At 40.6% G+C, this 15,234-nt stretch overlaps 1 protein-coding gene across 1 annotated transcript in view; it reads right to left on the reverse strand.

Annotated features, from left to right (window-relative positions):
- The window catches only part of LOC140480203 (E3 ubiquitin-protein ligase MARCHF11-like), a 131,203-nt gene that overhangs the window by 70,295 nt on the left and 45,674 nt on the right, over positions 1 to 15,234 (reverse strand). Inside the window, exon 2 of the mRNA XM_072574926.1 lies at positions 2,650 to 2,805. Coding sequence (XP_072431027.1) covers positions 2,650 to 2,805 — 156 coding nt within the window. The remainder of the gene's footprint in view (positions 1 to 2,649; positions 2,806 to 15,234) is intronic.

Consider the following 15,234-nt stretch of genomic DNA (forward strand, 5'->3'; position numbering starts at 1 on the left):
ATGTGCAGGTTAGGTGAATTGGCCACGCTAAATTGTCCATTGTGCTAGGTGCATTAGTCAGGGGAAATGGGTATGGGTGGGTTACTCTTTGGAGGGTCAATGTGGACTGGTTGGGCCAATGGGCCTGTTTCCACAGTGTAGGGAATCTAATCTAATCTAACTACAGTCACTGAATCCCCCACCATCTACATCCTGTGGGGTTACATTTGATAAGAAACTGAACTGGTTTGGTCATATAGGGTTTGGAAATCCTAGTAACTTGCTTCATGACTGCCAAGAACTTTTTCACCATCTACAAGGCACAAATCTGGAATGTGATGGAATATTCCCCACTTTCCTGGACAAGTGCAGCTCCAACACAGTTCATTTGACTTACACAACATTCACTCCCTCCACTACCAATATTCTATTATAGCATTGTGTACCATCTACAAGATGCACTGTGGAAATTCACTGATACTCCTTAGACAATTTCTTCCAAATCCATAAATACTACCATGTAGGACAACAGCAGCAGCAGATATATGGAACTTCGCCACCTGTAGGTTCCCCTCCAAGCCATTCACCATCTAGACGTGGAAATATATAGCCATTCCTTCAATATCATTGGATCAAAATCCTGGAACTCCCTCCCTAACTGCCTTGTTGGTCTATCTATAGCACATACACTGCATTGGTTCAAGAAGGTAGCTTATCATCACTTTATCAAGGTCAACCAGGCAGTAAATGCTTGCCTGGCCAGCAATGATCACATCCCATAAATAAATAACAAAGATGAGCTGAATTAAATATAAAAGTAGTAATGTTATGTTTCAGTTACACAGGGCGGTAAGACCACCTCTTGAATGTTATGTGCTGCTTTGGTCTCATCATTTCAGGAAGGATGTAAATGTATTGGAGATGGCTCAAAGACAGTTTACTTGATCGATACATGGAATGAACAGGTTGGCTTATGAGTTTAGGTCATACAAGCTGCACCTATTTCCACCGGAATTTAGAAGAGTGAGGGGATTACCAGCAGTAGCTGGAAACACAAATAGTTTGCACTTGCTCTGACTGCATGGTAAATCAAGCTTTTGGGCCAAATGGTTTGGCTCTGTTCTCCTATTTTGTAAGTTCATATATGGGTACTGTGGTTATATTACAATAAATGGACTGAAGAGGTTCAAGTAGGCAGTTCACTGCCACTTTCTCAATAGCAATTAGCACTCAGCAATGAATGTAGGCTGAGACAGTCATGTCTACATCACATGAATACACAAAGTTCACTGAACGTGGCAGTGCAGGTAGATAGAGTATTAAAACAGCCTATGGCATTCTTGCTTTCATTGGAAAGAGCATTGGATATAAGGACAGGCATTTTATGCTGCAGCTTTATAGAACTTTAGTTGGGCCACACTTGGAATATTGCATGGAATTCTGGTCACCACATTACCAGATAATGTGAATGCTTTGGAGAGGATATAGAAAAGATTTACCAGGATGTTTCCTTGGTAGGGAAAATTTTAGCTATGAAGAAAGGTTGGATAGACTAGGTTTGTTCTCACTGCAATACAGGAGGTTGAGGGGGTGGCCTGAGAGAAATTTATAAGATTGTGAATGGCAAGGATAGAGTGGAAAGGATGGGGCTTTTTCCCATGGAGGATTCAGTTAGGTACACAGGTTCAAGGTGCAGGGTAGAGTGAAGTTTAAAAGAGATGCGCAAGGCAAGTTGTTCATACACAGGGCGGTGAGTGACTGGAACATGCTGCCAGAGGTGGTGAAAGCAGACACAATAGCAGCATTCAGAAAGCACCTGGATGAATATAGGAGTAGGAAGGGAATATAGGGATACAAAACCTCTAAGTGAAGACAGTTTTAGTATGGAAGGGCAAAATGTGTCAGCCGAAGGCCCTGATACTGTGCTGTATTGTTCTTTGTTATTTGTTCCATGAGTCTATTCAGATGCTTTAATACGAATGTAAGACAATATAGTTTTAACTCAGAATGGTCTCTTTCATTCTGTATATATGTCATTACTTGTTATTTTAAAATAAGCTATAATTACATTAGGGAGAAATACAACATTGGTAAATACAGTCAGCTCTGCTAGAACTTGTGTTTCTTCAATGCAAACTGGCTATAATGTGATTGAAGAATTTCGACCATTATTTGTAGAATGCAATATTTTCTTACCTATATTGGCTATATCTAGATTCCAGTCCCATTGGTTTAAATGATGACTGCCATTACACAATTTTCTTATAACGTGGGTTCACACAGGAACAGAACTATCGCAATATTTCAGAACAGAATATACTTTGCTATTTGACACACGTTTTTATTGCATTCAACAGTCACATTCTCATGCTCAGATCTTACCCTTCTGGAGAGTATAAGAATATTTTAGTTTCAGCCTGTGTAACCATTTGATGCACAAACTGCAGACTTAATCTCAATACATTGGATAGTCCACCATTGTGAGCACAGTCTTCATGTGAATCTTCCAAATAAACGTCACTGGATAGTACAGGTGTATAAGTAGAACTAAATAGCATAAGCAATGTCTAACATTGTCACTTAACATAAAAGCCTTCCTGAGATACAGATAAATCAGCCAGTGATTGAAGTGGCCTATATTAATTAGTTCCTCACAAGATGACTGTTTACCTGACATGGTCTTTTCATTCGTATTGCCACAACATGATATCTGTAACAGCAAATCTCACAGCTCCACGACCCTCTTTCACTAATCCACTTCAAAAGGCATGGTTGGTGAGAGTAGCGGACTGAACCATCACATCGACAAGGACTCAGCAACTCACCCTTAAGCAGGCACAAAGGGAGAACAAAATACAAAAGATTTAACAAACATTAACTAATGTAAATAGGCTTCATTCAAAATTCTATCCTCGGACATTAGTCAACTTGCAAAAGTTTCTAATATAGATGCACTTTAAAGCCTTTTATAAACTGATTAGATTTTTGTCAGTTTTATTGCCTTCTTGTTCTTGTTCTTAAAAGATGAGTAAGAAGATCAGAACTGAATAGAAAACCCCTGATCTCAATTTTGGATAAATTTCCGCAAATGCAATTCCTATTCTTTTGGATTTTTAAATTTGGCACATAAGAGAATACATTTGAAAATACATTCCCCACATCTTGTGATCAACATGGGTATTTAATTTGTTACTTCAGCTCCTTAGGATTGATTGATTATACCTTTGGGAGTAATTCCCGAGTTTCTGTTTTCCTTTATATGCTGCTTTCCTGACCTCAAGCATGCAGCAAGGGAAGCTATCAGCTATTGGTCTTGAATGAGATAACAAGGAGGAAAAATAAAGAGGACAGTTACCTCCTCTATCAAATAGTGTTTGACTAGCATTGTCTGAAATATAGAAATAATTGAGTGAAACATGTAAGGTGTTTTGATGTGAAGAGAATGTTTCCTCTTCTTGAAGAACCTGGAACTAGGAGTCACTGGTTAACTATAAGGGGTCACCAATTTAAAACAGAAATTAGACAAAAGACTTTTTTCAGAGGGTAATGAGTTTTTGGAACTATCTTCCTGAAACGATGGTGGAAGCAGAGTCCTTGAATATTTTAATGCAGAAATAGATAGTTTCTTCTGAAGTAAGGAGATCAATCAGGGTTAGGCAAGATTGCAAATTTGAGGTTGTAAGCAGATTAGCCATGATTTTATTGAATGGCATACTGGGCTTGAGAGGCTGAATGGCCTACTGTTATTCTCTTTCACATGCTTGCATAGTTTTTTGGTTACATATCGTTTATCATGTATATTACATGATGCCGCATGGGCAGCACGGTGGCACAGTGGTTAGCACTGCTGCCTCACAGCGCCTGAGACCCGGGTTCAGTTCCCACCTCAGGTGACTGACTGTGTGGAGTTTGCATGTTCTCCCCATGTCTGCGTGGGTTTCCTCCGGGTGCTCCGGTTTCTTCCCACAGTCCAAAGATGTGCAGGTCAGGTGAATTGGCCAATCTAAATTGCCCGTAGTGTTAGGTAAGGGGTAAATGTAGGGGTATGGGTGGGTTGCGCTTCGGCGGGTTGGTGTGGACTTGTTGGGCCGAAGGGCCTGTTTCCACACTGTAATGTAATCTAATTTAATCTAAAGAGCAGTAACAGCAACAGAACAATGCTTATATGTTAGATAGCTTCCTGGCAAAAATATAAAGATATTCCGAAACACTATCAATTAGCATCAGTGATAAATTTCAACGATTCCTGAGTATACTGTGTCCTTAAAAATAGGCTGGATAGGCTGAGACTTTTTCCACTCAAGCGTTGGAGGTTGAGAGGTGACTTTGTAGAGGTTTTTAAAATCATGAGGGACATAGATAAGGTCTTTTTCGAAGTTCAAACCTAAGAGGCAGATTTTTAAGATGAGAGGAGAAGGATTTAAAAAGGACATGAGGGGCAACATTTTTATATAAGAATAGTTAATGTATGGAATGAACTGCCAGAGGAAGTGATGGATGCAGGTACAATTACAATATTTAAAAGACATTTGGGTAAGTACATGTTCAGGAAAGGTTTGTGGCAGGTGGGACCACGTTAGTTTGGGAACATAATCAGCATGGACTAATCGGACCAAAGATGCTGTATGATTGCGACTGATTCTGAAATATTCATTGTACCAATGAAACCATTGACACAAAAGATGCAAGCCAGTAACTCCAAGGAAAATTCATTCTACAAACTCAGACAGTCCTACAACTCAAATAAAAGCAGGAAGCCATGGAGAAACCCTACAAGTCTTATGGCTTCTGTGGACAGATAAATAATGCTAACATTTCAAGTCCCAGTCATTCTTAACTGGTTTCTTTTTATCTCACCAGACCTGCAGAGCTTCTCCAGCACTTTCAGTTTTATTTCATCTTGCCAGAATCTGCAATGTTTTGCTTTTATTTGAGTCTTAAATCTTAACCATGTCTCACAAAACATTGCTCAAAAATGGAGGAATTGTCATATTCCTCAATGAATTATGATATGTTTAAAGAAAATGTTTTTGCTGAATTTTGCTTGTTGTCATTTTCAAATGTTCAGCCTTGCTATCATTATCCTTAGAAGCACTTACGCCAATTAAATCAAGCTCAACGTCTCAGTGACACATACGATTTGAAATTCTTTGACCATATTTTCAAAACCGCAACCCATTTTATTTTCCACCGTATGTTACATTGTTATTGAATGCTTAATTCTTTACCTTCCTTGATATTTTGTTAGGTTTTTCTGGGTCATCTGGGCTCATATTCTACTTTATTATGCTCAAATATATTAATGTGCACTTGCTTTTGTGATTAAAGAAAGCTGTTGCATGCCTTTTATGTGTGTTCGTGTGAGAGTAGCAGTCATCATCGGTCATGAATTTATGCAAATCTAAATGTGTTATTGTTTTAAATTCCATAAATAATTTTATAGGGGAGGAGATATTGAGATGCAGCGGGTAGTATGTCGGCTTCTAAGCTATAAATTCTGGGTATAAGCCCAGTTCTATGGTATAATGAGCATGGATGGTGCATTCATGTGGCCAAATCTGTAAATCTTTCCAATATGCCTCTACCTATGGCAAATACAATGAGTGGAAGAGTCTCCGGTCCGTTGTGGGGTAGCTGCAGTCTTCCAATATTGAAAGACTCCACATGCACGTTCTTGTAACTGGTTGTGCTGTATGGCAAGCATCCTCCTTCTTTTCAGGAACAACCAGAAGAAGAAATCTTTGTATTTCTCTACCGTAATTTCCCTGTACATCACATTGATGGATGCCGATCTGAAGGAAACATTTCAATTTTACTAAACAATGTCAGTATCAATCACTCTCCAGGTTAATGTAGCAGCGATAGACTACTTTTGTCCAATATAAATTGCTGACTAACCCTTAGCTATGGTGACAGTTTTAGGTACATGGGTTATTCGTCGAAAATTCACACAATGTGGAATGATATACTTGGTATGTACACCTTTATTTAAGAAACAACTACTAGTCCTTAGTAACCAAGAAATTAAAGAAGCCACAAGTAATAAGGAACACTCATGTACTCTGTCCTGTGTCATAACATTTTATCAACAAAGCAGTCCAAACATGGGTCAAATTGAACTTAAAACATAAAATTTGTTTCTCTCCAAAGTTGCTGACAGACTTCTGAGTTTCTCGAACAGTTCTGTTTGTTTTTAAGATCATCAGTGTCTGCAGAGCTTTGCATTTATTAAAAGATATATATATATGTGTATGCCCCCAAAGGTCCTCTGGTGAAGTGATAGTGTCTTAACCTCTGGGCTAGGTGGTGTGGGTGCAAACCCCACCTGCCCTGGAGGTGCATTAGAAAAGGATCAAAAGTTATGGGTAAATGGCAGGAAAGTGGAGTTAATTATCTCACTACCATCAGATCAGTGTTAATCTCATTGAATGGTGGCCAACATGATGGGCTGAAGGCCTACCTCTATTCTACGTCTTATGCAACTGACCAGGGGACTCTCCCATTCTTTGTGCCTGCCAAAAGCATAGGCATATTGGAAAGATAAAAAGATTTGGTATATCATGAATGCACCTTCCGCACTCATCAAATAACAGAAGTGGATTTGTAACCAGAGTTTCTAGCTTAGGAGCCGGGATACTACCCAGTGCATCTCAAGATCTCATCGCCTGCAAAAAACTTTGAGATTTTTACAAAACTCAAAAACAAGTTTATTTAAAAATAGCTTTTGCATATTCATATGTTACCCAATTGGGTATTGAGATTGCATGTTCAACAACTGTGTGTTACTCATTTTTATTTACTATTTAGAAATACAATTAGCCACATGTGGTTAGTGACTGATAACAGGGAGCTAAAAGCAAAGTTTCATCTCCTCTGTTGACAACTCATTAAACTCAAGAGTATTACTCTCCAGTTTTCTATGTTCACACAATTCATCCAAATGCCTATCCATCTGCCTAACCAAGGGGTGGCACAGTGGTTAATACTGCTGCCTCACAGTGCAAGGGACCTGGGTTTGATTCCAGCCTCAGGTGGCTGTCTGTGTAGAGCTTGCATATTGGGTGCTCTGGTTTCCTCCCTCAATTTAAAGATGTGCAGGTTAGGTGAATTGGCCTTGCTAAATTGCCCAGAATGTTCATGAATGTGCAGGTTGGGTGTACTAGTCAATGGTAAATTTGAGTAATAGGTTAGGGGAAATGGGTCAGGTTGGGTTACTCTTCGGAGGGTCGGTGTGGACTTGTTGGGCCAAATGGCCTGTTTCCACACTGTAGGGGTTCTAATTCTAGCCCTCTAGAAACTGGATTACAGAGCCACAGCACAAAAAAAACTTTCAATTCAATTCTTTGGAATCATATGAATTATAAAATAGTTTCCAGATAGGTGCAGAATTAGTATTTCAGCAATTAGGGCAGAATCTTTTCCTCCTCATTGTGGCATGAGTATTGGTGAGCACGGTGACAACATTTGTATGAAAATCAATTTCTCACCATTTACAAAATTCTTCCTGATTTTTTTGAAGCCTTCTATGCCAACTTCAGAAACTCAGTCTTAAGGTAGCAACTATGTTGTTTCCATGTATATCATTAAAGCCCCAATTTACCCTATTATATCTCACCTTCAAAATGCCCTTCCTTCCACAAAAAACTAGGCAGCATAAATACCCAACAGGTAAAACAGAGGTGGTATTTGGAAGCTGTGCACACCTGTCCTGGATATTGTGCAACTATATCTTCTGCACATTATCCCTGCATATTCCATGGCCATCATCTTCCTCAATCCTTCATCCATGCTTGTGTGCATCATCAAACCACCTCATACATCATCAGACCAACTAAACCACTTCAGACCTTCAGTGCTTTGGAGCCGATAGCCCCCTACAACTTGCATGCTTCCGTTCGGTTGCTTTGTGCAAAGGGATAGCCACACATATTATGCATCTACAGAATGCTTTTAAACTTATATGGGCAACACGCATCTCCTAGACCTTACCTTGCTTTCTTCATGCTCTCTTTAAGTACTTGCTTGGAATCTGCCAATCTCTTTATGCTTCACATTGCTTTACCACACACTGATATTAGCACTAAGTTACAAACTGCCATCCTCTTGTGGTTTGTATAGTTTTTATAGCACAGAGAAAGGGAGTCAGTTTGTGATGGTGAGGAGCACAGAACAGTTCAGGCAGCATCCAAGTAGCTTCGAAATCGACGTTTCGGGCAAAAGCCCTTCATCATTAAAATAGAGGAATGAAGGAATGGTCACTGTGTTAGGGGTCAACTGCAGATAGGGTAAAAACTCAGTCACAGAAGTGTTATGGCATAGAAGGAGGCCATTTGGCTGATCCTATCTGTACCGGCTGTCTGAATGAATATCTTAATGCCATTCTCCTCCCTCACATGCTTCAATTTCAATAAGAATCTATTTACTGTCACCAATACACTGCTCGCATGCCCGCACGTAAGTGGACAATATGAAGATCATTAAATTTGAAAAGTTTTACTTTGTTTCACACTTTATTTGTATGACCACTACAAAATAATATTATCAGAATATACTGGTTTATTAAAATACTTATTACTTTTTAAAAACCAAAATACTGATTATTTTCAACTATGCATGCACACACACATGCATATAATATTAAAGTGATTTGTGTAAATGAAAATAAAAGTTCTCTTTTGTTTTATAATTTATTCTATGGCTCAATTTAATGCTATATTAAAATATTATCTTTAATTGGTATTTGTAAATACTTACACATATATTTACAAGAGATATTGTTGATAATGTGCATGGGTTTTGGTGTCACCAAGTGCAGTATTTAGACCATATGACATAGGAGCAGAAATTAGACCATTTGGCCCATGAAACCTGCTCCGCCATTCAAATCATGGCTGATAAGTTTCTCAACCCCATTCTCCTGCTTTCTCCCTGTAACCTATGACCCGCTTGACAATCAAGAACCTATCTACTTGCCAGCATTTAGCCCATATCTCTAAACCTTTCTTATTCACGTAACCATCCAGATTCCTTTTAAATGTTGTAGTTGTACCACCAGTCTCTGGCAGCTTCCTCCATACATGCATCAAGCTCTGGATGAAAAGGTTGCCACTTAGGTCCTTTGTTAAATCTTTCCCCTCTCATCTTAAACCCCTGCCCTTTAGTTTTGGACTCCTGCACCTTGGGTAAAAGACCTTGGCTAGTTACTTTATTATTGCCCCTCATGATTTTATACACCTCTTAAGGTCACCCTGCAGCTTCCTATGCTCCAGGGAAAAAAGCCCCAGCCGAGACTGCCTATAGCTCAAACCCTCCAATCACAGCAACATGCTTTTAAATCTCTTCCGAATCTTTTCAAGTGCAACAACATCTTTTCTACAGCAGGGAGACCAGAATTGAATGCATTATTCTAAATGCGTCCTGTGTTCTAACCATCCCTGGAACTATTCATGTAAATCTCTTCTGCATTCTGACTGGAAGCTCTGGAAGAGGGGAAGGGTTCAAATAGATCACAGCAATTTTGACCTCTATGTGGGACGGTATATGGTAACAAGGGCATGAGAATGTCTAAAGTCATTCAGAGCTTGGGTGTAAAATAATTAAGAAAAATGAACTCAGCTGAAATGGGGGAAAGCAGTGTCCCTGGAGCCGCAGTACAGAGGGGAAAACCAGTAAAAGAAAATACAGCAATACTTGGAAATGACAAGACCAGGCCTCTCTGTTGAAGTATATGACAAGTCTGACAGTATTTCTTATTTGCCAGCTTTACTGTTTTGCCCTTTTGAGAGGGACAGCAACAGAAAAGGGAATGCGAAGAAAACGAGGCAAGTCATGGATCAGCGATAGCCCTGAAGGCTGGAAAAAATTCGGACTCCAGCCAAGGATGACTTTTAAAAAAAAAGAGAAAATAAACCATGAGGGCAAATTATCCAGGAATATAAAAACTGACAAAAACAGTTTATTTAAATGTATAAAAAGGAAGAGAGAAGTCAAAGTGAACGTCAACCCTTAGAAAATGAATCTGGAGAGATGGTTATAAAAAACAAGGAAATGGCAGAGGAGTTAGAGATATTTTGTATCAGTCTTTATGGTGGATGATACTAAGAACATCCCAGTAATACTTAGAAATTAAAAGGATGAATTAGTACCATCATCACTGGAGAAATAATATTAGACAAACTAATGGGGCTAAAGACAGATAAGTCCCCTCGCCCTGATTGCTTGCTTCCTAGGATCCCATATAGAGATAGTGGATGGATCGGTTGTAATTTTCCAAACATCCTTGGGATTCTAGAGAAATACTAGAGAATTAGAAAACAGCCAATGTGACTCCTTATTCAAAATGAAGGAGGCAAGGAGCGTGTCACTATAGGCTGATTGGCCTAACATCTTAAATTTTTACTTAGATTACTTACAGTGTGGAAACAGGCCCTTCGGCCCAACCAGTCCACACCGACCCGCCGAAGCGCACCCACTCAGACCCCTTCCCCTACATTTACCCCTGCACCTAACACTACGGGCAATTTAGCATGGCCAATTCACCTAACCTGCACAATTTTGGACTGTGGGAGGAAACCAGAGCACCCGGAGGAAACCCACGCAGACACTGGGGAAATGTGCAAACTCCACACAGTTAGTCGCCTGAGGCGGGAATTGAGCCCGTGTCTCTGGCGCTGTGAGGCAGCAGTACTAACCACTGTGCTACCGTGCCACCCACAAAGGGGTGGCACGGTGGCTCAGTGTTAGCACTGCAGCCTCACAGCACCATGGTCCCAGGTTCGATCCCAGCCTTGGGTGACTGTCTGTGTGGAGTTTGCACATTCTCCCCGTGTCTGCGTGGGTTTCCTCCGGGTGCTCTGGTTTCCTCCCACAGTCACAAAGATGTGCAGGCCAGGTGAATTGGCCATGCTAAATTGCCCATAGTATTAGGTATATTAGTCAGAGGGAAATGGGCCTGGGTGGGTTACTCTTCGGAGGGTCGGTGTGGACTGGTTGGGCCGAAGGGCCTGTTTCCACACTGTAGGGAATCTAATCATCTACTGGTAGAAAATTATTGCAACCAATTATTAAGGAAGCATTTGTAAAATCATAAGCTAATCAGGCAGTCAGCTGGCTTCATGAAAGTGAATTTGCATCTGAATAATTTATCAGAGTTTTTCAAGGAAGTCTCAACCAGAGTAGCTCGAGGGGAACCAATAGGTGTGTTGTATTTGGATTTCCAGAAGGCATTGGTCAAGTTACCTCACAAAAGGTTAAGTTATGAGATAAGGACCCATGGTGTTGGAGGTAATACATTGGCACGATGGACAAGAAACAGCAAGTGAAGATAAGGGGTTCTTTTGCAAGTTGGTCACCTATAACCAGTGAGCTTCTTTAGGGATCAGTGCTAACACCGCAATTGCTTCTAATTTCTATTAACAACCTGGAGGATGGAAACAAATGTATTGTAGTCAAATTTGCAGATGACCCAAAGATAAATAGAAAAAGTTGAGAGAGCCATCGTCATAATCATAGAGTCATACAGCATGGAAACAGGTGAGGGATACAAACAGCTTCGAGGGGGATATTGATAGGTTAAGTCAGTTGGCAAAAAGTTGGCAAACAGAGTGGGAAAGGTGAAGTTGTACATTTTGGATGGGATAACAAAAGGACAGTATTATTTAAATGGAGAAAAACTGCAGAAAGCTGCAACACTTGGGGATACCTATGTACAAAACGCAGAAAGCTAGTACACAGGTGCAATAGGTAATCAGGAAGTTGGCCCTTATTTCAAGGGGTTTGAAAAAAATATAGGGAAGTCTTCCTGCAATTATTCAACATGCTGCTGAGATCGTTTCTATCTCTTTCCATCTTGTTTTCGGGGTAGCACCAAGGCCACAGGCACGCCATGTTTTCCACGAATTTTGTGAACAAATAATCTGTGGGGAATGTCAGAAAGACACTGCAATTTTATTAAAGGAACTCCTGAACCCTTATGTCCATCACAATGAAGCATTGTGTGGTATGGAAGCTTCCCAAGGAAATAATGTCCTACCTTTCGGGGCATGTGATCTTATTCAATTGTACATTGCGCAACCAAAGCTTTCACGTTACATTGAATTAGATTTCCACCAGCAAACCAGCAATGAAATCACACCCTCCAATGAAAAGGCTCCCTACCACATCACAATCCATGTTCTTTCATACTTTCATTTCTGTGAGAGAATTTAACAGTTGCAAAGCATTGTCTTTCAAAACTTGCTATCAAGTGTGGTTTGGAAATTGCGATTTTCAGATTTTGCTCTTAATTTCTTTGTTCTCATGACACTTGTTTAACTTACATGACAAGGAGGCAATTACTGTGCAAAATATCATGACCATGATTGCCTGAGGCCATACCTTTTATGCTGCATTTCTGCCAATAAAGTGTAATTGAAGACAGGTGGCATTACATAATCAGCAAAGGCATGATTATTATAATTGCCGATAGCAGGGCTTAAAAATCAAAGCTTTTAACTCATTCCCTAAAGAAAATAAGGAACTTACTCCACCCATTTTACACATGATTGCAGCCATTTTGTCAAGTTACAGCTTAACTAATTTTTGATCTGACATGGTGAGATTCTAACTCTGTATTAGTGTGAGTGTCTTGCAGCTCTGCCTGTGATACGAAGACATAAGAAATAGAAACAGGAATAGGCTACTCGCCCCCTTGAGGCCGCTCCACCATTCAATAGGATTGTGAGGTTTATCTGAAACTCCTCAGTCCACTCTTCTGCCCTTTTCCCATAACCCACGAGTCCCCTACTGATCAAAGATCTATCTCAACCTTAAAATATGCACAAAGACTCTCAAACCTCTGAGAAAAGAAATTCTTCTTCATTTCAGTCTTAAAATTGGCACCCCATCATTATGAGACCCTGCTGTCTGGTCCCCATGAAGGGAAATATTCTCTCAGTATTTACCCTATCAAGCCCCTTAAGGAATTTTTTAATGTCTCAATATCATTTTTCACCCTCCTAAATTCCAATGGGTGGACCATTACAACCTTCTTAGCCTTTGCTAAAGATAATCTATTTATACCAGGAATAATCCAACTGAACTGTCCCTGGACTGCTCCCAATACAATAATATACTTCTTTGAAAAAGGGCACCAAAATCGCACAGCCTGCAGAGAGAGCAGTATGTGAAAATGCCACTCAAAAGGTGGGAGCAAATGATGACATCCTGGATCTACAGGCCTCACTGTCACTTTTTTTACAACTGTGAAAAATTCTGCAAGCCCCTAATTAAGGATGTGCCACCAAGTCATCACTGAACTGTGCAGTTTGCTGGATGAGGGCTGATGCTTTGCAGGACTGATTGACCATCTCATCCATAGCTGCCCTGAGGTTTTAGGCCAGTGGCTTGTTTCAAGTTACAGTTGGGGACCATATGGCATCTCCAAATCCTCAACCTATTAACCCATCCGGGATATTACAGGGTGTCAACTTATCCAGAGCACACCTCTTCATAGCCTTTCCTGTCATGATAAATCAACATCCTGCGATTACTGGCCATTGGGATTCACCACCATTGCTGGCTTCCCCAGGTGCAGGGTGCTAGAAACTGTGCCCATGTTGTTCTGAGAGTGCCTATCACCAACCTGTAGAATTGGTGAACAGAAATGGTTTCCACTCCATCAATATTTAAATTATATGTGACCACTGATGCCAAATTCAGAGGTCAATGTTAGAATTCATGTGAGTGCGATGACTGACACACCAGAGAGCTCACAGGCTCCTATTCCCTTTCAAAGTTCTTGATTCATACAGAGATCACTGCTGGGAGACAAGTGGGACCCCCAACAGACCTGGCTCATTGCACCTTTAACAAGCTTCCATACTGATGCAGAACAAAGATACAACACTGCTCACGGCTTTGATCAGCTCCACAATCAAACAGATTATATAGCCTTATGAAGATCAGATTTTGATGCCTGGTCTGCCTTGACAGAATTTTGAAGTATGGCCCTGAAAAGGAGTCCTGCAAAATGTGGCATGATGCACTCTTTTTTTTATTTTTACACTGGTCCAGCTCCCTCAGATCCAGCTCTCAGAGTGAATAGAACCCCTAACACTAATCTCCTACTTATATTTTTTTTCCCACACTACCGCCTAACTGCGGTAGTGCTTATTTTTTCCCCCAGCACCCATGGTGTGTGTGTGCAGGTGTGAGTCACAGTGAGAGACACAAGGTGCACAAAATCTTTATTCAGTTTCCACCACCAGGAAGAAAGGAAACACCCGAATGGCCTGTGACAAGCAGCGCCCTTCACACTGCACTCTTCATGACTGGAGCCCATTTAGTGGTGGGAGGGACTGTGTGTGTGTGTGTGTGGGGGGGCGGTGAGAGGGTGGGTCCTGAACTCAAATAAAATGGCAAACTGACAGAAATCCTCTGAAGCGGAAGATGAGGCTGAGGGTCAGCATTACATTGCAGAGCCTGAGAGGCTAAAACAACCTCTGTCAAAACAACCCGTTTCCAAGATGAATAAGTTGGGTTTGGATTTTATTTGCAATTCAGTTGCTAATCAGGCCCTACTAGTGCAAGTGGATGTTGTTATTTTTGAGGATCCTGTTCCTGTTGCATTCCGTGCTCTTTTGTGTTGCTGAATACCTATATTGATATCTTCAACTGATCATACTTCAAAATATCTACAAATAACCTGCAAAATGTGACTTTGGGAAGAGGTTGCAGTTAATGCACTGTCATTGCACACTGCTGAGATAAGAAATCTCCTGAGGCATACACCAGAATATGATAGCTGAGCATTGTGTGGTAAGATTCCTCATTATAACCATCAAGTTGACAGAAATCTTTCAGAATCTCCTTCCATCACTGCTAACCCTTCAGTGTTTCAGTGTGTGGTGAAAAGCTTTACCATGATCTAAGACAGTATTGAACATGCAAGAGGCAATGTTTTGTCCTGCTCTTCTCAGCAGACCACTGTGTTCTGAGTGAACCTGAAAATGTGAGCTGCCAATTGGACATCTCCCAGACTGAATGGTAGTCTGAATCCATCGTGCATACTAATCTTTCATTCCTGAAAAGATGTATGAAATAATCACTGATCCTATGCTTTCACTCATAAGGTGGGTGTTAGTTGAAAGACTGCATTTGCTGACACTAGCGCATGCGCTCTATGGGCTGCTTTAAATCACACATGCACCTACACTTTCAGGAAGAGTGGCCTGTAGCCACTCAGGAAGTGTGATCAAGAACAAGGAGGGGAGGAGG

The sequence above is a fragment of the Chiloscyllium punctatum genome, chromosome 8 (genome assembly GCF_047496795.1).
Source record: "Chiloscyllium punctatum isolate Juve2018m chromosome 8, sChiPun1.3, whole genome shotgun sequence".
NCBI classification, from domain to species: domain Eukaryota; kingdom Metazoa; phylum Chordata; class Chondrichthyes; order Orectolobiformes; family Hemiscylliidae; genus Chiloscyllium; species Chiloscyllium punctatum.